General features: G+C 45.0%; 6 protein-coding genes across 6 annotated transcripts; 1 reads left to right on the top strand and 5 right to left on the bottom strand.

The window, feature by feature from the left end:
• Positions 1-548: 548 nt before the first annotated feature.
• On the bottom strand, positions 549-2,093 carry J4E83_001932 (uncharacterized protein; the record flags this gene model as incomplete). The annotated part of the gene is made up of 1 exon (XM_049328885.1): positions 549-2,093. One exon carries the CDS (start codon positions 2,091-2,093, stop codon positions 549-551), a length of 1,545 nt encoding a protein of 514 aa, XP_049191857.1.
• A 642-nt stretch (positions 2,094-2,735) lies between these two features.
• Positions 2,736-3,697, bottom strand: J4E83_001931 (uncharacterized protein; the record flags this gene model as incomplete). Its single annotated transcript, XM_049328884.1, has 2 exons — positions 2,736-3,110; positions 3,161-3,697. The coding sequence occupies 2 exons, from the start codon at positions 3,695-3,697 to the stop codon at positions 2,736-2,738; spliced, it is 912 nt and encodes a 303-aa protein (XP_049191856.1).
• A 305-nt stretch (positions 3,698-4,002) lies between these two features.
• J4E83_001930 (uncharacterized protein) lies at positions 4,003-5,031 on the bottom strand (the record flags this gene model as incomplete). The annotated part of the gene is made up of 1 exon (XM_049328883.1): positions 4,003-5,031. The coding sequence occupies one exon, from the start codon at positions 5,029-5,031 to the stop codon at positions 4,003-4,005; it is 1,029 nt and encodes a 342-aa protein (XP_049191855.1).
• Positions 5,032-5,501: 470 nt separating this feature from the next.
• J4E83_001929 (uncharacterized protein) lies at positions 5,502-6,549 on the bottom strand (the record flags this gene model as incomplete). The annotated part of the gene is made up of 2 exons (XM_049328882.1): positions 5,502-6,257; positions 6,313-6,549. The coding sequence occupies 2 exons, from the start codon at positions 6,547-6,549 to the stop codon at positions 5,502-5,504; spliced, it is 993 nt and encodes a 330-aa protein (XP_049191854.1).
• A 2,998-nt stretch (positions 6,550-9,547) lies between these two features.
• Positions 9,548-10,324, top strand: J4E83_001928 (uncharacterized protein; the record flags this gene model as incomplete). Its single annotated transcript, XM_049328881.1, has 2 exons — positions 9,548-10,190; positions 10,245-10,324. The coding sequence occupies 2 exons, from the start codon at positions 9,548-9,550 to the stop codon at positions 10,322-10,324; spliced, it is 723 nt and encodes a 240-aa protein (XP_049191853.1).
• A 224-nt stretch (positions 10,325-10,548) lies between these two features.
• J4E83_001927 (uncharacterized protein) lies at positions 10,549-13,006 on the bottom strand (the record flags this gene model as incomplete). Its single annotated transcript, XM_049328880.1, has 2 exons — positions 10,549-11,847; positions 11,894-13,006. The coding sequence occupies 2 exons, from the start codon at positions 13,004-13,006 to the stop codon at positions 10,549-10,551; spliced, it is 2,412 nt and encodes an 803-aa protein (XP_049191852.1).
• Between the last annotated feature and the right edge of the window lie 8,610 nt (positions 13,007-21,616).

The following is a 21,616-nucleotide window of genomic DNA, read 5'->3' as shown; positions in this document are numbered from 1 at the left end:
ATCAAAAGCAACTTGCGAACTGAGAGTTGTTATAGAAACAGCGGAGATGCAGGAGACGCGTGCTGATCCTTTCATCTCAGGTACCAAGATCTGAGCTCGCTTCTCGCCGAGCCGTACCGGGTGGCCTCCCAGTCAGAACATAGCTGTGAGCTAGTATTCAGGAGGCTGTGTATGGAGCTGAGCGGACGAGCGCATCAGGGTGACTCCGTGAACACGTCGTGCCTTCTTCAAAATTTCATGTGCCGAGGTCAACTTGTCGTACCTTGGGCGAACCAGCAAAAAGCATCGTGGATGTTGACGACCTTCTAGATCAGCAGTGCAGGTCTGGTGACGCACTCTATCCATAAAATTTGATATACATTTACTTGAAGAGGTTGAAGATGAACTACTACACTGCCTCAATGTGTTGACTGCGTAACAACCTCGGTAGATGAGCGCGGCACAGCTAGGCCCAAGCCAACCAAGAAGCAACGAGCACGGCAGTTATTCTGTCAACACCGTGTTGATCTATGACATGCGTACCTTCATCACAACCAAAATTCACTTCCTTAGTGAGTCTTCGTCTTCGCCCTTCTCTCTAACTCCATAGCCCCAATAATCGCGCAACCAACTCCACTCCCGTCTTCTGCGCTGGTAATCGTAATCGGGCCATCTCCTCCACAGTCCTTTTCCTTCCATCCCAGCACTTCACCCAGTGCCTTAGCCCATCTCCTCTTGAATTTTGGATGCTTGTTTGCCACACTCCCGTCGGCAGCTACATGACCCTTCTCGATACTTTCCATGGTGCAGATGGCAGCTACACCACAGGCACACAGTCGCGCACCACGCACAGCGATCATCTCAGCTAGTCTACGCGAGAGCTCGATCTCGACGTCTGTGGGCTGGATCGAGAGTGTAGAGTGGAAGAGTTCGCGTGTTTTGGTGAACTTGGGCGACTCGTCGTCTTCTATCTGAGATAGGAAGCCTGTATCGATACTGTATGGCTCACGCAGCTTTTGTAGTCCCTGGTCTGAGGCTTGACTGAAAACGAGACTGCGATCGAGGAGATCTACGAGTATGAGACGAAAGATCTCGCCTAGGTACAGGCCAGCGGAGAGCTTCTCGAAAGTCTGCTCTCCAGGTCGCGGGCTCTCTGCGTCGATCTGCTCGTCGTACTTTGTCAGGGGAAGCACACGCTTGGCTTGATCGAAGGCGCCATATTCGCAATTGATCGCCATCTTCTCTTCACCCTTCGTTGCGCCGTTGTGGGATGACGCGTCTGTGATTCTGTCGTCGTTGGAGTCCAGTTTTCCAATTCTTGAGAGGCTGGCCATGAAAGCTGCATTGCAGCCAGTACCAAAAATAGCGCCAACGATCGTTTCGGGGTCATTGTAGGTGGAGGCCACCATGGCACCGACGGTATCGTTGATCACGCAAATCAACTCGACCGGTAGCTTCCTTTCTTGCAGCTTCTCTCGAAGTTGCTTCGCGGCGTCCTGGCCTTCTACGCCCTTGATGTCGAAACCCTTGGTCCATGTCTGCAGGACTGCGTGGTCGATACGTTTCTGTGTCGCTGGGTAACTGAATGTGAAACCCAATGGCATGGGCTTCTCCACGCTGTATTGCTGATCAAGCTTGTGATCCTGGATGAAGGCCGCTACCTTTTCTGTAACGAAGTTCCATAGACTATCGGCATCCCCGGTCTTCATCTCCTCTGGTAACTTGTATTGTTCTTGCTCCATGCTGTGCTTCCCATCTCCTTCTTTCCCGCCTTCATCTCCATGCAGATCTACTTTGCAAACCCTCAGATTCGTACCACCAAGGTCAATAGTCAATATCGTTCCCTTCTCTTTTCCCGAAGGCAAATTATGCACCCAGGTGATGTTCATAGGGATGCCCTCCTGCTTGTCTTTGGTAAGGCCTTCTTCCAACTCTTCTCTGAAGCGGCTGACGATCTCCTTCAGTTTAGAACCGGAGATCCAAAACTGTTTGTCGAGCCGTGAAAGTTCATCGTCCAGACTTTGTGGTAGATCGGCCATCTTCTCGAGTTCAGAGCGTTGGCGCCATGATGTATTCGCCTCCTCGTCTATGCGCCGGCCTGCAGAAGTAGACATAATGGAGATTCAGTATTTCAGAATATGGAAAAGGTGATGAGGATAGTCTCAAAGGTATTTAAAAGTGCTGTCTAGAAGCGAAGCGCATGTACAGATTGTTTTGAATTATTTTCATGTTCATATTTACTGCGCTCGACATGATGACATCACACGGCGCTTGCCACGGTCCTGACTCCTAATTCAGACATTTATCGCAATTGTAGCGGATCTTATCGTTCCTGGAGGCCTTCTTTCGTGTAAATGACGTGCGTTTGGCATAGCAGAGTGGGAGCCGCGTGGGTGCCGCGTGGGTATTGCTAAAGCCTCGGGCCGAGAACCGCCGTAAGTTTTGTTGTTGAGTGGGCCGTGGGTTAGGGGCTGAAGAAAGGCCAGAAAAGCAAGCGAGAGGTATGCGAAAATAGATAAAATTCTAATGGTATGACTGATGTGTTCGCGCTTTCTTTATGCAGCGCCCGTGGTATCGACCGAATCCTTTACTCCGTCTAATGCGTAATGTACCGTCTTGTGATTATTGTAATCGAACAAAGGAAATGGAAGTAGCTGAGAGTTCAGCAAACGAATGTTTCGACAATAGTCGTATGGCGGGCTGCCTTGTGCAACGGTGTAGCAAGACTTCCGAGTTGGTTGCGCAGTAGCTGTGGTTTACGCAGCGCACTTCTGCCCGAACATGCCATGCTCGACTCTAGCGTGATTTGTTCGGACGGTTACGGGTGCGTCGTGTGTCGCTAGATGCTCCTTCCCCTCCTTTGCCGCGGCTCTTGTGTTGAGCAGACTAAGGTATGTCTGCCAGCCAATGGCAATGACACCACCAAATATGCTTCTGTATTCTATCGGGATGTACGTGAAGCTAAATGCCGTGACCATGGGCCAGACTTTGCAGCTGTTGATCCAGCTTGTTGGCACTGTGTTCTTGATGCGTTCGACGATTTCGGGTATCGTAGCGCCGGATAGAAGCGACTGCATGCCGAAGAAGTAGGAGTTGAATAATGGTGTGAAAAACGCCTGGTTTATGAAGACCTGTTGGGTAATGAGCAAACGTTCGCAGAGGATGCAGTAGAGGCACATACTTTGGTCGAAAGCGACAGGATCTTGGATCTGTAGTTGAAGTTGTTTGACAGCCACATGAACCACTTGAACGATGGGATAGAGCTGACTCCTCCAATTATCAGCGCTCGCCCTGTTCGGGCCCAGTCACGGCCGTCGCTCCATTCTTGAACCCAGCCCTTGTCGTCCGCATCTTCTGCCACTTTGTGGGTTTCCTCGGGCGCAATGGTCTGCGCAACGAGGTCGCCGATAAAGTATATGACGAGCGAAGATATGAGTTGTGTCCTGTATGGCCTCCTTTGTTGTGCGCGACCGTATGCGCGGAAGGGTCCGACAATGGGCTGGAGCCAAAGCCAGCTTGGCCCAGGAATCGTCTGCGCATTGTCCGCGACTCTGCCTGCTGTGTTTGGCCCCGAGACATGTGGCCTGCGGACGACATTCGAGGGGTGGACGTTGATGCGTGCGCGTTCGAAGGTGCCGGGATTGCTGTTCCGAGGGGAAGGGGCGTTCGGAATGCGCCTCAAGCCGACACGGGTAAAGGCGCAGGAAGGAGCGATCATGATGGTGGTTTGTGAGCTCTCATGAGTCTGGAGAAGAACTTAAGGGGGCAGGTGAAAGTGAGGCATGTTGTGATGTTTTAAGACTTGTCAATCTCCGCAGAGGCCCAGACACGGTTGTCCGAGTGTCGGCGGCGAAATGATGAGATTCAGGGTCCTGTTGCGCAAATAGCCGGCTTAGTCAAGCATGGCATTTGACCTGGCCCGGGTGTCCCAACACAGCCAGGTACACGCCGTGACATGCGCACTGGGGTTACCGGGCCATCACACACGTGGCACAGCTGACGTCTCTGCGCCATTCACCGTCACTACCACTGGCTCCGTCTCTTTGCGTCTGGAAGCCACTCCTGAAACACTCTCCTGAGGCCCTGCCAGTCACCCTCGATGGTCTCGCGCTTCTCGTCATCCACGAACTCCACATTGTTCATCCCACCGAAATCAATGGCCCAAGCGTTCATCTCCTCGTCAACGACAATATTCATCGGGTGGACATCGCCCCACACAAGGCCGTGAGCGTGGAGCTCCCGCACGATGGCTGTGAGTTGTTCTTCCCACTGTTTATGCGACTCTTGTCTGTCCTGAAGGCCAGCACTTCGCAAGTGGGTCCCCATGCTGGATGAAGTGATCAGTGTCATCAACATGCCGATGGTAGCCTCGCCCGACACCACCACACCCTGCAGTCTAGGCACTCTGAGCCGAGCTGTCAGACGGGCTTCGTCAATGCGTCTGAGTACACGGAGCTCACGCTCGAATTCTGCCTCACGCAGCTCCATTCGCGGTTTGAAGTAAAGCGGGACACCCTCTGCCGTTACTACTCGGCCCTGAATCGCATCGAGATTCTTCCCCTCATTTGCTGTGCGCGCTATCCAAACGTTGCGCGCCTCGAAGTGACGTAGTGTTTTGCATGGTCCAGGCAAGTCGGCGGTGCGCATAGGGGAGGTGAAGAAAGCTGGCGTGTACGCGCACTGGTCTTCTCCCACGATCCGTACATCCTCGTCACTGTCTCCTTGGATGAGCTCTAGATCATAAGTAGGCGAGTGGAGAAAGGCTTCAATGCTAAGGTCCTGGAGTGACGTCCGCGGAGCCAAGCTCTCAAGAAGAGATTGGCAGTATTGATGCACCAGGTCGAAAAGTGGCTTGTCCCTCGTCTTGCTCCACGAACGCCCTTTCCTAAGCTCCATCTCTTGTAGCAGCTTTCTACCAAAAATTGTGTCCTTCACTCGCGCGACGTCGACTTTGACGACGAATCGTGCGTGGCCGCGCAGCACTGTAATTTGACATGTATCTTCAGTAGCAAAACCTGAGGGACCCATGCTGATATGATAATCTTCATCCATGGTGGACTATCTCAACGCAAACGAAAAGTCCGCGTGTAGAGTTAATGTGTAAAGTGTCAGTCGCGAAGTATTGCAATTCAGGCAGCCACCTAGCCACCTGGGCAGGTACGCGAGGTTTCTCACATCACGTGTTTGGGCCACCTAGACAGAACCAGATTCGTCACATATGAGCTGTTCACGTTCTCTTCTGACAACCGTGAAATCACCGGAACAAGGAATAGAGTAGGTGTAGGCAGAAGGAGAGCAGCGAGACCGGTAAAGCCGAAAAGGCATCAAATCCAATTCGTCGTGAGGATTATGTATGTACATAAGAATCGAATGCAGCGACGCTCAAGCCGCTTGTTGCAAGAGGCAGAGCCTACTAAACACTAACAAAATTTTACCAAAAAGAAGTCCATCATGAACCACACACAAAGACACCAGCATCACGTTTTTAGTGTCCTGATAACGCCCGCAACTCAGACGAGCGCTTACAAGCACTGGGAGTACCAGTCATTCTGCTTGACGCACTTGCAGCCTGAAGCGCAGCTGGTAGCACCGGAGTAGCCCTGGCCACCGCACTGGCCGTACTTCTGAGCGGTAGCACCGCCGGCAGTAGGAGCAGGCTTAGCAACAGTGGCGAGAGTGGTCTTGGCTGTGGTAGTGGGAGCAGCGACCTTGGTAGTGGTAGGGGCAGCAGCCTTGGTGGTGGTAGCGGCGGGTGCGGCGACCTTTGTGGTGGTAGGCTTAGCAGGGGCAGCAGGGGCAGCAGGGGCAGCAGCACCGGCACCGTTCCAGAGCTTCGGGCCCGGAATGGGGTAGCTGGAGTATGAGCCGTATAGGTTGAAGTGGACACCAGCGTCCTGAGCGCTGAGGTGACCAGGGATAGCAACACCTGCGGGCAGAGCAGTGGTACCAGAGCCACCGACCTTTACGTGGATGCACTCCTGGTAGAATTGCGCACCACCAATGCGATCACCCTCGTGGAGGGCAATGATCTCGGGGCGGATGATGTACTCGCCAGGTGCAACCTTGGGCAGAGTGAACTTGTGCTGTCCTGGCTTGCCAGTGTATGAGCCCTTGATAAGCTTGTCAACAGCCCATGATTTGCCATCGTAGCCGTCCTCGGCAATCTTTGTCCATGACATGGAAGAACCGGCCTTGGACATGTAGACAGTGATGGGTCCCATGTGGGATGGGTCGATGATGTCGTCGCTAGCGTCAGCGTTGTTGTGGTGCCATTCAACCTGGAGAAAGTCGTCAGTGCTTGTTCTATTCAGAGGATGTCATAGAGGTACTTACAGCAATCTCATCACCACCGTTGACGGCAACGGACTTGGAAGCCTTGATGTTGGCTACGTTGCACTCCATAGCCTTAGAGGTGACATCAACGATGGGGTTGTTGTTGGGAGGAGAGTCGATGTATCCGCCCTGAACGTTTCCGAGACCCTGGGTCTTTCCGTTGACAGAAATGCTGTAAACAGTGGTGTGGGCGCTAGCAGCACCGGCAAGAGCGAGAGCGAAGATGGAGGCCTTCATTTTGGACGAGGAACTTTGAAGTGTCGATTGGGTAGTTGAGTAATTGTTCTTATAAAGAGTGACTGTCTGAAGAGAACGACGAAGTAAAGATCGAAGAATTCAAAGACTGGAAAAGAACGTGTAGAGAACGAGTGTGTTGAGCGTCAAGCGTACCCCTTGAACGAAGGCAGGCCCTGTGGGCTTTATACTTGCTGAATCCTTCCATACACGGAGTCACTGTCCCAAGACATCGCCATCTCGCTTGGTGATTACATGTCAGTTCAGTGCTCCGCCTAAAACAGCCACAAGGAACGTGGCGGCGGTTAGACGTGCAGGCAAACATGAAATACCATCGTATCCTACGGGAGACTAGTGCTTGGAAGGGGCTAGAGCCGCCGTTAGAAGCAGCTGGGCCGTTGAGCAGAGGCTGGCGTGACAGGTGAACGTATAGCTATACCGTATGGGGCATGCAGGATCCAAGAGGCGGTGTTGCGACACTGTGCTTCCCCTGTGACGATCGGTTCTAGGTGCAGCATCTTGGGTTCTTGATTCAAGCAACATGAAACATGAGCGAGGACATCCCTTCGGATGATCTAGCGAAAATCCTTCTAGAGCCATCGAAGCCCGAGAGCCTCGGTATCGTCTTGCTAGAGGGCTCCTGACAATGAGAAAAGGCCGCTATACGGCGTTATGTACTTGACATGAAGTCGCTGTGACTGCACGTCTCGGGCCTGGAAGTACGTGGAGCAAGCATGGAATATTTCTAGCAACCCTCATCTCGGTTCAGTGTTTAGAACGCCATATCCGGCCGCCCAGAACAGCACTGAAAAGCGGCGTCAAGATGTTCCGTCATGCCGCAGACGCCCACGAAGAGTGGAAATGAGCGAGGGAGCGCGCGTCGCGTTGTCGAGAGATGTCCAGTTTTTCAGGACACGAAAGCACCAGAAGTTCGCCGGAGAATCCAGTGTGTGCGCGTCATTAGCCCTCGTGTAGAACGATCATAGTGACTGTTGTGACGATGCCGTACTGGAGTCGTTATGATCAGTTGGAGGGATTGTGCTGATCCTTGGTTGCCGCACGAGCCAACAGCACTTTCCGAGCCCGCGGCTCAGTGCCTTGGCGTTCACAAATCAACCCCGAGGACGGGTCGATCGGTCCGCCCAGAACACAAGTATCCAATACATACAGCAGGTTGTGTGTTTCATGACAACTACTTCATGCAAGCCTCAGGGCAAAATCAAGATGAGAGTTGGCTGATCAGGAATGCCCTCCCTCTTCGTGGACATTCACCTCCGACGCGCCTCTTCGCAGAGACTGTGCGAGAATTGGAGAAAGGGGACAGACTCGCTTCAATTCTTCTTAGTACTGCATGGCGTCGTGATAGATACCATGGATGATACCTAGGTAGCCATGATTGTACTTGATCGCTGAGAGCTAGGTACGGAACTAGCCCAGCACCTGGCAAGCTCTTAATCACCGTCAAACCTCTCCTCAACCTACTAGCCCATACACTTGTGGATGGATCAGCTCTCTTTCTTCTCTTATCGAGCGAGCTTCTGATGGAGAAATCATTCAACAGTACCTAGGTATCAGGTCCAGTGCAAGAACGCTTGGGGATTCCAAGGGTTCTGACTTCACGGAGGCGTCGAGCGAAAAACGAAGACCGCTGAACACCAACGTGATAGAACAAGATGAGGCATGCGGTAGATCCAAAAACGAAAAGCGGCCCTTCACGCGTGGGCAAGGACGCAGCGCCGCGTTTTGACGATGGAATCGCGGTACGGCGGCTTCCGAAAAAGCCTCGGTAACTGACACAACGCTCTTTGACACATGGGGAAAAAAATACAAGGAAGCAAGCGCGAATGACACGAATGTTGTCTCTGAAAGAACTTCAGCAAGAAGCTGTGAGAGGTAGGTGACCTTATGAGGTTGGGAGGGAGAGCGCGGCCAGATGCGGCTGCGCGCCTTGGCAAAAAGTGACACCTGAGAAAACAACGCCCATGCTACCCTGTAGCCAACGTGGTTCCCCCGACACCAGACGAACGGGACACTCCGACATCACGAGGGCATCGTCCTCATGTCTAGAATTCAAGCACGGCTAGTACCGCAAGGTGTTGTCTTCGGCGAAAAGTCTACCCAATTACTCCTTTCCTCCAGCAAGACAGCAGCTCAGCCTGAGCAGCTTTACAGACCTGCTTTGCTTCTAAGAGTTTCCGGAACAGCGTAAGCCAGTCTCTTCTGGTTACATGCAGAAACGGATTTCCAGTTGCAGCAAGCGCACAAAGATACTTCCATGTACCATGCTCCCACAGCACGTTCAGCCAGGAACATCGGGCATCGTTTCCGTAGACCTGGCATCCATCTACGGAGCTTGTACACATGGGAACTAAGGCTTGTCAAGCTTAACCAATGGTGTTGCATCATTCCTACCTTGCCCATGGATCATCGAAATTCCGCCGAAAAGTAGGTGAGCCGATTGTTACAGTTTGAGGAAGTTGTAGTCGGAAGAGCTTACGGTCTAGGGCATTGTTCCGGGGTCTTGGACGACTTCGAGCAGGCCAGGTTCCCGGGAAATGATAACGGCAAATATTAAGATTGACCGAGTAAATTTTCCGAGGCTGAAGTACGCGGGGAGACGAGAAATGCCAATGCACGCGACTAGAAGAGGTAAGCCCATGCTCTTCTCATTGGTGAGGTAATTTGATTTCTCCGTAGTGGTCCTACACATGTCAGGTGTTCGCGTTAGCACCACTTGCCACGAGGTGATTGCCACTACAATAGAAACATGTGGATGATCATTCGGAATCTAGGGACGGATCGCGCTTGACGAAGCTCATAATATATGAAGGTCCACTACAAATATCACCACCGTCTAAAGTCGAGTAACAATGCCATGGGGGATACCTGTTAGGAGGACGCAATTTGGCAAGTACAAAAGGTCAAACGGTCCGCACGAAGAGATGGGTTCCAGAACAGCAGGGAACTTTCGAAAACAACGCCCAGCCGCCAAACATCCACCATGAAGGTCGTTTCTCTTATCCTTGGCGCTCTCGCCTCAGTTGGCTTCGCGCAGCAAGCGACGCTCTGCAAGGACTACGAATACTTCTCCAGCAACGGCTACCAGCTTAACAACAACATCTGGGGCCGCAGCTTCGCCACCTCGGGCTCGCAGTGCACCTACGTCGACAGCGTGTCAGCCACTGGCGCCAAATGGCACACCAAATGGACATGGGCCGGCGGAAAGGACAACGTCAAGTCCTACGTCTACTCCGGACGACAGATCACCAAGAAGAAGGTGAACCAGTACACCAACCTGGAGACGGAGGCCTACTGGGTCTACGACACCACCAACCAGCGCAGCAACGTCGCATACGACCTGTTCACTGCTGCAGACATCAACCACGACACGTCCAGCGGTGACTACGAGCTCATGGTCTGGCTCGCCAGATACGACGTCTGGCCCATCGGTACCTCGCAGGGTATGGTCACTGTTGCTGGCCGATCCTGGGAACTCTTCTACGGCCCCAACGGCGCCATGAAGGTCTACAGCTTCGTGCCCCCTGTTGGCCAGCCCATCTACAACTTCAAGGCCGACCTCAAGGAGTTCTTCGCTTACCTCACCAACAACAAGGGCTACCCTGCTTCCAGCCAGAACCTCATTAGTAAGTTTCTCAATGCTACTACCATGTCAATGCGTATGCTAACCTCCATCGTAGCTTACCAATTCGGTACCGAGGCCTTCACTGGTGGACCTGCTACGTTCACCGTGAACCAGTGGTCCGCTAACGCTTGGTAAATTGTCGTTCGCAACGATCATAGTAGTGGTGCGAGACACGCGCGATCGTCTGGAAGCCTGGAGCAGTTGCGTCTATTTGGGACTGAAATTGCAACCTCTCTGTACATACTTACACACTTTGGTTCTCAAAGCGTATATATGAATGAACATTTACATTTGCAACGAAATTTTAACATCGAAAAGCGAAGATCCTGATATGCATCAGGTTAAGAGGCTGCTGACTTCTACAAGAACGAAGCCAGGCCTATGACACCAGCCATAACGGCCCAACCCAGACTTCCCATCGTAGTCTTGAGCGCATTGCCTGTGAACGGCTGCGGCGCACTGCCATTGCCGTTCATGCCTTGCCCTGCAACAGCGATCGTGCTTGCACTCTTCTCCGTTAACTGGCCATCGCCACCCCTCAATTGCCCTCCTCCACTGATACTCGATGGATCTCCTGAAGAGCCCTGCACACACCCCATCGTGCCGTTGCCACGAAACATGCGGTCAGCAACACCCTTCCACACCTCCGTTACATCGGAGATCATCTTGCCCGTAAACCACATCCTGCAATCTGCGGCTTCATACATGAACTCTAACGGCGTACCGCTCGCATCGTTCTGTCTCAGGTTGTCTTTGAGATTGACGCCGCCGGCGATCTGTCCGCCATTGTATGCAGATCGCTTGAAGAGTTGGGTTGCGAAAGCGGTTTTGCCAAGATCCGTTTCGTCCCAGGCTTTTCGTTGCTCGGGTGAGCCCAGAAAATATACTGACTGCATACGGACTTGGATGTCGTCCCAGGCGAAAACTTGGGCGCCTTTGGTACCACCAACTCCTTGCATCGGGCCGAGCTGGGGACGTCCGCCAACGGCAATCGTGCGTACTGCGCCTTGGTTCTTGAGTAGTTCGGAGATGATCGCGCAGGTTGAGGAGCACATGCCGTCGTGTAGCATGACCATGTCTTGGGCTTGGAAGGGCTGCGGTGTGCTGGTTTCGTTGGCATTGTCGTTGTAGCCAATTACTGAAAAGCCCTGGTATGTTGTGCTGACGCTGTCCGAAAAGTTGTACCGCAGCGTCGTGGTGAAAGAATCGTTATTGATCTGCTCGGGACCAAAGAGTTGGTCCCACCCACTCATGGCCTTGTTGTTGACATCGAGGATATGCTGATAGTTGAATCCGCTTGTGAGGGCAAAGATATCGGCTTGTGTGGTGGCCCGGCCAAACACCTCCATGAAGGCGGTTTGGTTCGATTGGACAAAGGTTTTGTTGGCGAGGAAGTCTTGGGTTATCTTTCCAGCAGAGTTCAAAGCATCATTCGCGCGGAAGCGCGTGCCTCCGAATGGCTCCGCGACCGCCTGTGGGTATACTTGCTTGAAAGTATCGTAACCCAGAATCGCATTGCCTCCACCGTTGCCTCGTAAATCGAAGATCATCTTCGTTTTACCCGCTTTCTGCGACATCCTTATGAAATCTCGCATCGTGTTCTGAAAGCTTTGAGCATCAGGAGATTCGTAAGAGGGGATACTGAGAATGGCGACATTCTACATTGGTTAGATAAACAAAAGTAAAAGTGTGTGTGTGGCCTACCTCGTATCCTGAGCCATTGAGATAATATCCTCCAACAGCGAGATTGCGGTTTATCAGCTCAGCTTTAGGGTATCCAATATGTGAGGGAGTCGGTGTGGCCACGGGAGGTGCAGTTCTTGTGGAATTGCTTGTCGGAGAAGGAGCAGGAGCAGGAGCAGCCCGCTTCGGCCCAGTGCAAAACTTCTGGAAGAAAGCTTTGCCGCTATCAACACCAGTAAAGTTCCCAACTACAACAGCGACATTCATCTGGGACCAGGTAGTACCATTTGCAAACTCAAGGGTTGTGTTGGGGCCTTGATACTGGCCACTCCTGAAGCTTCCAAGAAAGGTAGTGCCGGATGCGAGCAGAGCCTGCGAAGGAAAGAGGGCGTTCCATCGCGTGTCAGCGTCGTGAAAATCGGAACTAGCAGATACATTTGCGAGATAGTCCTGAGCGCCCATGCCGTTGATCACCTTGATAGACGATGGTTTGAAGGAAGAATCGATGTTGGCTTTGATGACATCCCTGTAAGTGAATATCTCTGGGAGCGCTGTACCGTCTGAAGAGACGGAAACCAGTTCTGACCCAGGAGGTCTCTGAAACTGCATCGCTGAAGCAAGGATGTCAGGCTGATAGGCGAAGTGGTTGTCGTACGCCTTCGTGAACGTGTTGAGCATCTTCAACTGGAATTCGTACTCGTTTTTGAAGGTACCGTCCGTTACCTGCTTTTGCATAGTGTCCAGCTCGCCCATGATGTCGAGGGGCTCTTCGGTGTAGCCTTTTGGTGGGTTCTTAAGGTATGCAATGTTCGATTGCCACTTGACCATGAGCTTGAGGTCGTCGATCAATTTGACATTGCCTTCCATGTCGAGAGGTACGGACTGCAGACATTGTACTCCTAATTCCGCGGGCACGATGGGTCGGGCTCCCGAGGGTAATGCTGCGATGGCCATGCTGACAACCGCGCAAGGTTCCTGTCCAGAAGAAGCTGATGCTGAGCTAGAAGAGCTCGAGGCTTCTGTAGAGCTTGCAGTAACGGTACTGTTTTCAGCTGCTGCCATCATCAAGTCCACGTCTGCCTGTGTCATGACCTCGTTCATATCGAGATCTGGGTACTCCGGAACTCCATACATCCATGGGTGTGGATTCGCAGTAGACAGGCCGCAAAGAGCGCCTAGGAGCACAATAGAGGAGCGCATCCTGATACGAGAAAGATCGTTGAGTGTGAATGGTAAATTGTAGGCGCCTGGTTCTACGCTTCACAGGAAACTCCGAAGCTTAGCCGTTGATAAAATTAGGTATTATAAAGAGCGATCCAGCGCTGGTAGTAAAGTCAAGCTGGGAACAAGAAACGAAAACAGGAAGAACGAGGCCTCCACGGCGGGACCGACGAAAGGAGGATGGAGCTCGCGTATCGCAGCCATGTCCAGATGCCCATATATGAGGCACATGGTGCATTTGATATCGTACGGCAATGCTAAGGAAATCTGGCCTAGGGCGTAGCAGCATTGCCGCGTTATCGAAACGTCTCGGTCTTACCAAGCAGTATGGTCGGGGAAGTCGAAACGCTGCCTTTTGCCATGCCTGACAAAATTACAGCACCAGCATACCAGAGCGAAGTTCTGGAACCACAGTGAACTTGAACTCTCAATGACAGAGCACTATTTTAATGTCTATGGCCATTATTCTCGCATGGAAGATGCACGACTTCGTTATGCAGAGTATGCGGCGATGGTGATTGAGGCGGACGGGCCAGGCGTGCGGTACGCGAAACTGTTGGTTACTAGAACCCTCATCACGTGCCCCATTCCCACGCTAGGCCTAATTAGGCCTAGCTCCTTTACTCTCTCTCTCCCTCTCTGTATATAATCCCCTACACATAGAGCATTAATACATTACCTTTCTAATTACTCTACTTGTTTAACTAGTTATAAGCCTCTGCGTAACTACTGCGCGATTCTGCTATTAAACCTATTAACTATGTACTACTTACGTTAGTTGCCTCTATACGCCTCTGCGTGTTGCTAAACACACTACTGCACTACTAGTACGTCGCTCTAATAGAACTTCCTAGTCTAGTCGCCTACGTTAACTATGTTAGCTATCTCTAACGTTACTACTCTTCTAGGCAAGAACTTTATTAAGCTCTCTAGCCTAGAGAACTTTACTAAATAGAAGAAGAACTTTAAGCCTATCGCTAACCTTAATAGTGTCTAGAGTTTCTATTAAGGTACTAATACTATTCTTAGCAAGCCTACTCTATAGAAAGCTGTACCTACTACTATTAGCTGCTCTAAGCGCAAGACCGCTAACGCAGATATCGCCTTATAAGCTACCTAGTCTAAGAAAGCGCCTAAAGACTACTTATACTAGATCGCTATCTATAACGTCTAACTTACTAAGTAGAAAGAAAATAAGAAGTCTATGCGCTTTGCTCTTGCTCTACTCTAAACCGCAGTTAAGCTATAAGTCTAGTCTAACAACTACGACAACTCTGCTACTACTTAGACTACTATTAAATCTAAGAATAAGGCTAACGCTAATACTTGTCTTAACTGTGCCCTCTTATAGATTAATAAAGCTAAGCTAGATAACTTTGCTACTATGCGCGATTACCTTGTACATTTTAATACTATCTATTAAGATATTACTAACGTAGAAGGCACTTATGCGTACTTCTAGCTTATTAACAACGTTACCTGTAGTCTATCTAACTATTTTAACTTCTTTGTTATCTACTAGTCTCTCTCTACATACAATAAGACTAGCGCATCTAAGTATAAGAAGTTCTAAACTTTACTTCTTAAGTTCGCTAATAATAACTAGAAGTGTTAGAATAAGTAAGATAAGTCTAAGAAAGCTAAGAACATAGTTAAGGCTGCTCTAGACTCTAATAAACTAAAGAATCTAAAAAAGGCCTGCTCTATATGTACCTAGTGCTAAAATTATAGACATACTAAGAACGTTTGCTATAACAAGGCTAATAGTTGCCTCTACAGTACTCTAGTTAACGTTACTATTACTATTAACACGCCTAAGCCTAACGCTACTAAAGCTAATAACAAGAAAGATAAGGCTAAGGTTCTACTAGTTAGCAACGCTACTATCTCTAATAATAAAGCTCTCTGCTACATTACTACTGCAGCCTTCTAGTTTAACTTTAATCTCTTTAACAGCGCTTTTAAGATCTACAACTAATCTAACTATACGTCTCTACTTCTAGCTTCTATATATATCTCTAACTAAGTAATAGAGCATGTTATAGAGTATATATGTAGAATAGAGATAGACAGAGATATAGTAGAGAATAGAACCTGCGGTTTACATATAGACGTTTTAAAGAATACACTATCTACACTTTAACTACCTAAGTTTTCTTATAAGGCCTGCCTTACTATAATAAGCTCTATAAACTCTCTCTCTAAGAACGCATAGCTATATAATAGTAGAGCGTCTATTTATATTACTAACAACTAATTATTATTTATAATCTTCGCGGCCTATAATAGCAAAATTAGAATATACGCTAATAGAAACAACCTCTGCGTTAAAGGTATAGGTACTATTAAAATTACAATGTACTTACTATCTCTCTTCTCTATTAACTTTATACTTAGTAAAGTTACGTACGCTCTAAAGAGCTGCTATAACTTACTTTCTATTTCTACGCTTATTTAATAAGCAGACATAATAGTATAAATAAACTAGAATAGACTAATACTATTTAATACTATAAGAATAGGCGTTGCTTTTACTCTACTTAAACATAGACTATTTCTTATAATAGTTACTAGCTCTAAGACTTCTTTTAATCTAGTAGCACTAGTAGTTAATTTCTCTAACTCTATTTAGCACAAACACTATTAACTTAGATACCTTAGCCTATAGAACATAAGGTAACTTCTTAAAATTAGTACTAAGATTAATGTTACTAATAAGTAGATCTAGGTAAAGCTTAAAGAGGTTTATTCTATTTATTAGACTACTTATAATCTTAACAAAATTCTCTAAGAACCTGCTAGCTATTGTTACAAAGATTCTAGAGACCTTCTTATTATAGATATATAGAGCCTATACTCTATATATAGCCTCTATAGTAAGCGCTAGACACTCTTTGTTACTAATAACGCTACGCGATACACCTAGTTAATCTTTCTCTAGACTAAGAATATTCTTGCAAAGAAGGTATTAGATATCTTTAAACTACTAAAAACTACCTATAAGATAACTATCTGCTAAATCTGCTGCGATAATAAATTTCTCTAGAAGACTATTACTAAGAACGCAGCCTAGAAAGGCATCTCTATTAAAGCTAGCGTGCTATACGTACACTACTATACTAGTATAGCTAAGTAAGCTAACTACACTATCTGTAAACGCGCCTCTGCGCTTATCTATAATTAGTATTCTCTATTGCCTACTACGCAAGCACTTATAAATAAGACTAAGAAGTTTCTTTGCAACGCTTCTCTTTTAGAAGGTCTCTAGCTCTTCGCTATTATAGAGGTAGTATAGAAGAAGAACTATTCTTCTATACGTGCGCTTAAGAACTTAAAGACTCTCTATAAGGTACTTACTAGCCTCTAACTAAATCTCTCTAACAAACACATCTAGAGAGCTTAGGTTTACATTACCTACGCGCCTAAACTACGTATAGCTAAGCTCTATAGCTCTTAAGAATAGATAGGCTACTATCTTTACGCTGTATCTAAAACTATATTTAAGGTTTAGAACTCTGCTAAGAAGAAAGTAAAGAAAGTTAGCTTAGCAAGAGTTAATAACGCCTTAGGTATAGATAATGTCTAACTAGAACGCTATATTAATAAACGCCTTCTATAAGAGCAGGTTAACATTTCTAGCAAAATGCCTACATCTATCTCTAACTCTAACTCTAACTCTAGCTCTAACTCTAATAATGTTTTTAGTAATAATAACAACTCTACAGCTCTAATTATATTACATTACTTTAGCGCTATAGCTATTATATACAAAGACTTAGACTTAGAGTTTAAAGACCTATCTAACAGTAATAATAATATTATTACCTCTCTCTTCTTTGCTACACTATCTATAGCTACACCTATAAGCAGCTACAACAATATTCTTATACTCGTAAGCGATAATAAAACAGACCTATAGCCTAACACTAACAACAACACCTATGTCTTAGAATTAGACTATAGTAACTCTCTAAAATATATACGCTGTATACTCTATAGACATAAATGTGTATCTACAAATAGCCTAAAATATAAATTATGCCTTAACAAAGCAGAATATAAACCTACTATAGTATAGTAACTTAAATAGTCTAAATCTGCGTATATTACGTGTAAACGCTCTCTATTCTATATTCTTTAATGCGATAGATAGGTACTATATAATATTTGTATTAAAGACGGCAAAGATCTATTATATAAGATTATAATACTAATAACAGCGCGTCTAAAGATACCTAAAGAAGATTAATGTAGTAGATGTTAGCTATATCTATATCTCTAAGAACGTGCTTAAATAAGAGTATACTACTATAATAGAAAATTTCTATGCAACGTATACACTATTAATAACAACTCTTATATCTATAATATAAATATATATAGAGCAAAGTGCACAGCGTGCGTATATAGACAGCATAGATAGTGCAACTAGAAAGACTTTTATTTAACCTACTCTGCATAAGGCAAGATTGTATATAGACACTATAAAAAGAATAATATAGTTATTGTCTACTATTATAAGAGCTCTAAGACGTACTTAAGCTAGATATTAGAAGACTGTTCTGCCTGCAGAGCAACTAGCTATAACTATACTAGCAGTACACTCTATACTAATTACATTAATAGAGTTACCTAAAAACACTGCTAACATCTAACCTACTTCTAGAAGATTTCGCTAACAACTACTATTACTATAGAGATCGCAGTATATACCTTTAACTAAGATAAATATAACCTTCTTATTAAGAGCTCTATTTAGCGCAATCTAGACTACTAAGAAACGCTATACACTAGATACAGGCTCGCTGCTAGCTACAACTTTCTTAACTAAGATATTCTAGATAATAACCTAGAAGCAATCGCCTATTTAGTATTTACAACAATTCTAGATTTAGCTCTAGTTTACGCTACTAAGAACAATTGTCTTAATAGCAACATTCTTAACTATCTCTCTAACAATAATAATAATACCGCTAATATAGACCTCTATGTATTTGCTATAATAGCCTCTACAGCTCTTCTTAATATCTAGACTTCTACTTTCTATAAGAACGCTATAACACTTCTAGAAGCCTAGTAATAGAATATAGCTATATAGAAGAAAATTTAGGCTCTTACTATAGTAGAGAGATTAGAAGTATCTCTATTAGAATAGGTACTTAATGCAGTTAATTGTATTATATATCTATATCTAGTTATTGTTCTTGTCTAAACGCTGTTTAGACCTAGCTTTCTCTAGCGCACTAACTCTTAAGCCTAATAGCTGTTTAGCCTATTATTATATTACTAGTTTTACTACTACATCTCTTCTATACTTAAGAAGAAGGCTTTCTCTTCTTCTTAAGCATAAAAGAGAGAATAGCCCTTAGACATCCCCTTCTACTTATTATATTACTAGATTCTATCTACTTAATCTAAATATACTATACGCTAAACTTCTACCTAGAAATCTAAATGTAAAATCTCTTTAGGCTGTTTCTATTCTAGTATATCTCCCTCTATTACTCTTCTTATTTTAATTTAATCTCTTCTACTAGCTTATAGCCTCTTCCTCTATTTCTTTAGTGTATTCTAAATCTTATCTTAATTACTTTTAATATTAGCAGCTAATAATCTCTTAGGCTTAGGTCTATGTCTTTCTTAGGTTTAATCTTTGCTTTTCTATAGCGCCTACCTATTTAGCGCTTAACCTTCTATAATATTAGCCTTTTCTTTAATAGATATTCTATTATCTCTAGTGCATTGCTAGTGCATCTATAGAGATATTCTAGAAAGTTTATACGTACTACACTACTATTAGAACCTATACGCTAGTTACCTTACTTTTTTACCTAAGGGCTCTTTAGCGCTTAGTAACTAGGCTATTAAAATAATAATATTGCAACTTTTTTTCTCGCGCATAGTAATTACTACTCTTAACTCTACCTTTGCGCGCGTAGCCTTTTACTATTCTTTCTCTATCTTCTTCTCTTCTTCTACTCTACTCTACCTTAACCTTCTTTCTCTACTATAGCTTTACTTAAGCGCTCTAAAGGCGATTTAGCTACTACAGACACTATACTAGTTACTATATCTACCTTCTATACTTAAGAGCTTGCTACTAAGCTAGCTATTATAGCTAAGGCTAATAACAGCTCTGCTGCCTCTACTACTATACCTACTCTTAAGCCCGCTACAGCTAAGTAAGCGTCTACTATTACTGCGCTAGAGGCCGCCTCTACTAAGCTAACTTCTACTAATAAGATAACTGCTAAGCCTAAGGCTACAGACAATTCTACTACTATTGCTGCTTAGCCTATAACTAAGAGTACTAGTAATAATACTGCGCTATTGTTCTAACCTTCGCGTGCGCCTAAACAGCTATTAGCTAAACCTGCTCTACCTACTCTACCTAAGACTACGCTTTTAATTAAAGCTAAGACTAGCGCTAGTGTTAGCTAAACTAATACTATTATAACTAACGTGCCTAATACTGCTCTACTACTCTCCTCTATCTACAACACTAACTCTACTAGCCTTTCTTAGCCTAAGTTAGCTCTTAAGTCTTTAATAAAAGCCTCTTAGACGCCTACGTCTTGCCTTTCTAAGAAGTAGAAGAACTAGAGTAAGTCTCTACGCCTTTTTATCTTTACTCTAACTAAGACTATTAAAGAGAGTAGGCGTAGCATACGTATAGCAAAGTTATATAAGTATAAGACTTCTAACTCTAGTTATAATTAGTATATTACCTAGTGTAAGTCTTTTCTCTTCTCTAGAGTCTTTTAACTAAACATTATTCTAATATCTTCTACCTTATTAGTAACTAACTAGCGAGCCTATATTATTACTCTTAGCTTTACTATAGACATGTAGGATTACTTGCATGCCTTACAAAGCGTAGAACGCATACTTAGGCCTTCTCTGTCTATTCTAGCTACTAATTAGAAAAGCTATTAGTCTAATGTATAGGTTAACGCTTATAGTAACTTCTACTTAGCTAATCTAGAGATAACTGTTAGCAAATTCTTTTAGTTAGATAATAAGTCTGCGCGCTAGCTATTTAACTCTAATATAGAAGCGCTTATACTATCTTATTACTTTAGCGCTAAGTTAGTTAGTGTAATTAATTCTTTAGTTAAGAATTCTTCTATTAAGATTATTATCTATAGTTAGTGTACGTTGTTAAATTATAGAAAGATGTTTAGCTAGTGTATCTAGGTCTATATTAATAGCTAGCTAATAAAGAGTAGAGTTTACACTAATTACTTAAAGTATAGTAATTATTAGGTCTACTCTTTTTATAGTAAGTTGCTAACTGTTCTTTAGACACTTACTTTCTTGTTCTTAGTATCTTTGCTAACATATTCTTCTAGAGACCTAAGTAGTAAGGCGTAGCCTTAAGTCTACTATAGCTACTAAGTCTGTAGTTACCTCTAATATAATTGCTAGTCCCTCTAAGGGCGTCCTTACTTGTCTTAAGGCTAGTAAGAAGCTAACTACTATATCTAAAGAAGGTAACAAGGCCTTATTTGCCTAGGCTAGTAATAGTATAGCTACTTAGTATAGATACTATTTAAGTAATGTTAACGCTAGTTGCAACTTAGCTTTCTAACTAAGCCTTAAGAATCTTAGCTGCGATTTGCCTAAGAAGGCTTCTAATACTAAGGCTACTTCTACTTCTGCTAGCGCAACTTATGTTTAGTTATTATTACTACGCTTAAAGATTCTTAGTAAAGGTAATAATAAGTCTAGATTAACTATTGCTAAGCGTTAGAGCTAACCTGCAAAGTCTAATCTATCTACTAGCTAGCCTACTCTAGACGCTGCGCTTTCTATTAAGCCTAATAGCTGTTTAGCTACTAGTATTCTTAAGCTTGTTACGCTAACTAGAAAACCTTGTTATTGCGCTTCTTGTGCTGTTCTTCTTTCTATCTAAGTTCTAAGTAGTAGTTATAGTTAACTTTGTAAGTAGCCTAAGCCTAAGAAGGCTGTTACTAATAAGGTAGATACTATTAGTAACAATGTTATTAAGTCTAAGGCTTCTGCTGTTACTACTTCTATTACTACTTCTACTAGAACTACTAAGCCTGTTTCTCCTTTAACTTCTGCTAATTCTATAACTTCTAGCTCTGCTAGCTCTTTTATGCGCAGGTAGTTCTCTAGTCTCTTTTCTCTCTAATTAACTCTTAGGTCTATCTATTCTACTCTATAGTTATAGTAAATAAAATTATAATATACTTCTAAGTCTTCTCTTATTACCTTATATTCTTACGCCTATAATATTGTAATAGCTAAACCTATATTACTTCTCTTCTATACTTAAAAGAAAGAAAGTCTCTTCTTCTTTAGCCTTAGGTCCTAAATATTATTTAGATATAATCTTTCTATTACAATATTCTTAGGTTTCTAGTAGTTATCGCGATAATACTAGATTCTAAGCTGTAATTAAGAAGTACTAATAGCAATAGCCTTAGCAGCCTTTATAATTATGTAGAAGATCTTCTAATATCTTTCTAAATTAAAATAATTCTTCTGTAAAGTTAA

The sequence above is a fragment of the Alternaria metachromatica genome, assembly GCF_023757995.1.
Source record: "Alternaria metachromatica strain BMP 0045 chromosome Unknown scaffold_3, whole genome shotgun sequence".
Lineage (NCBI taxonomy): Eukaryota > Fungi > Ascomycota > Dothideomycetes > Pleosporales > Pleosporaceae > Alternaria > Alternaria metachromatica.
The sequence above is the reverse complement of the archived record's forward strand: the minus strand, read 5'-3'. Positions and strand labels throughout refer to the sequence as shown.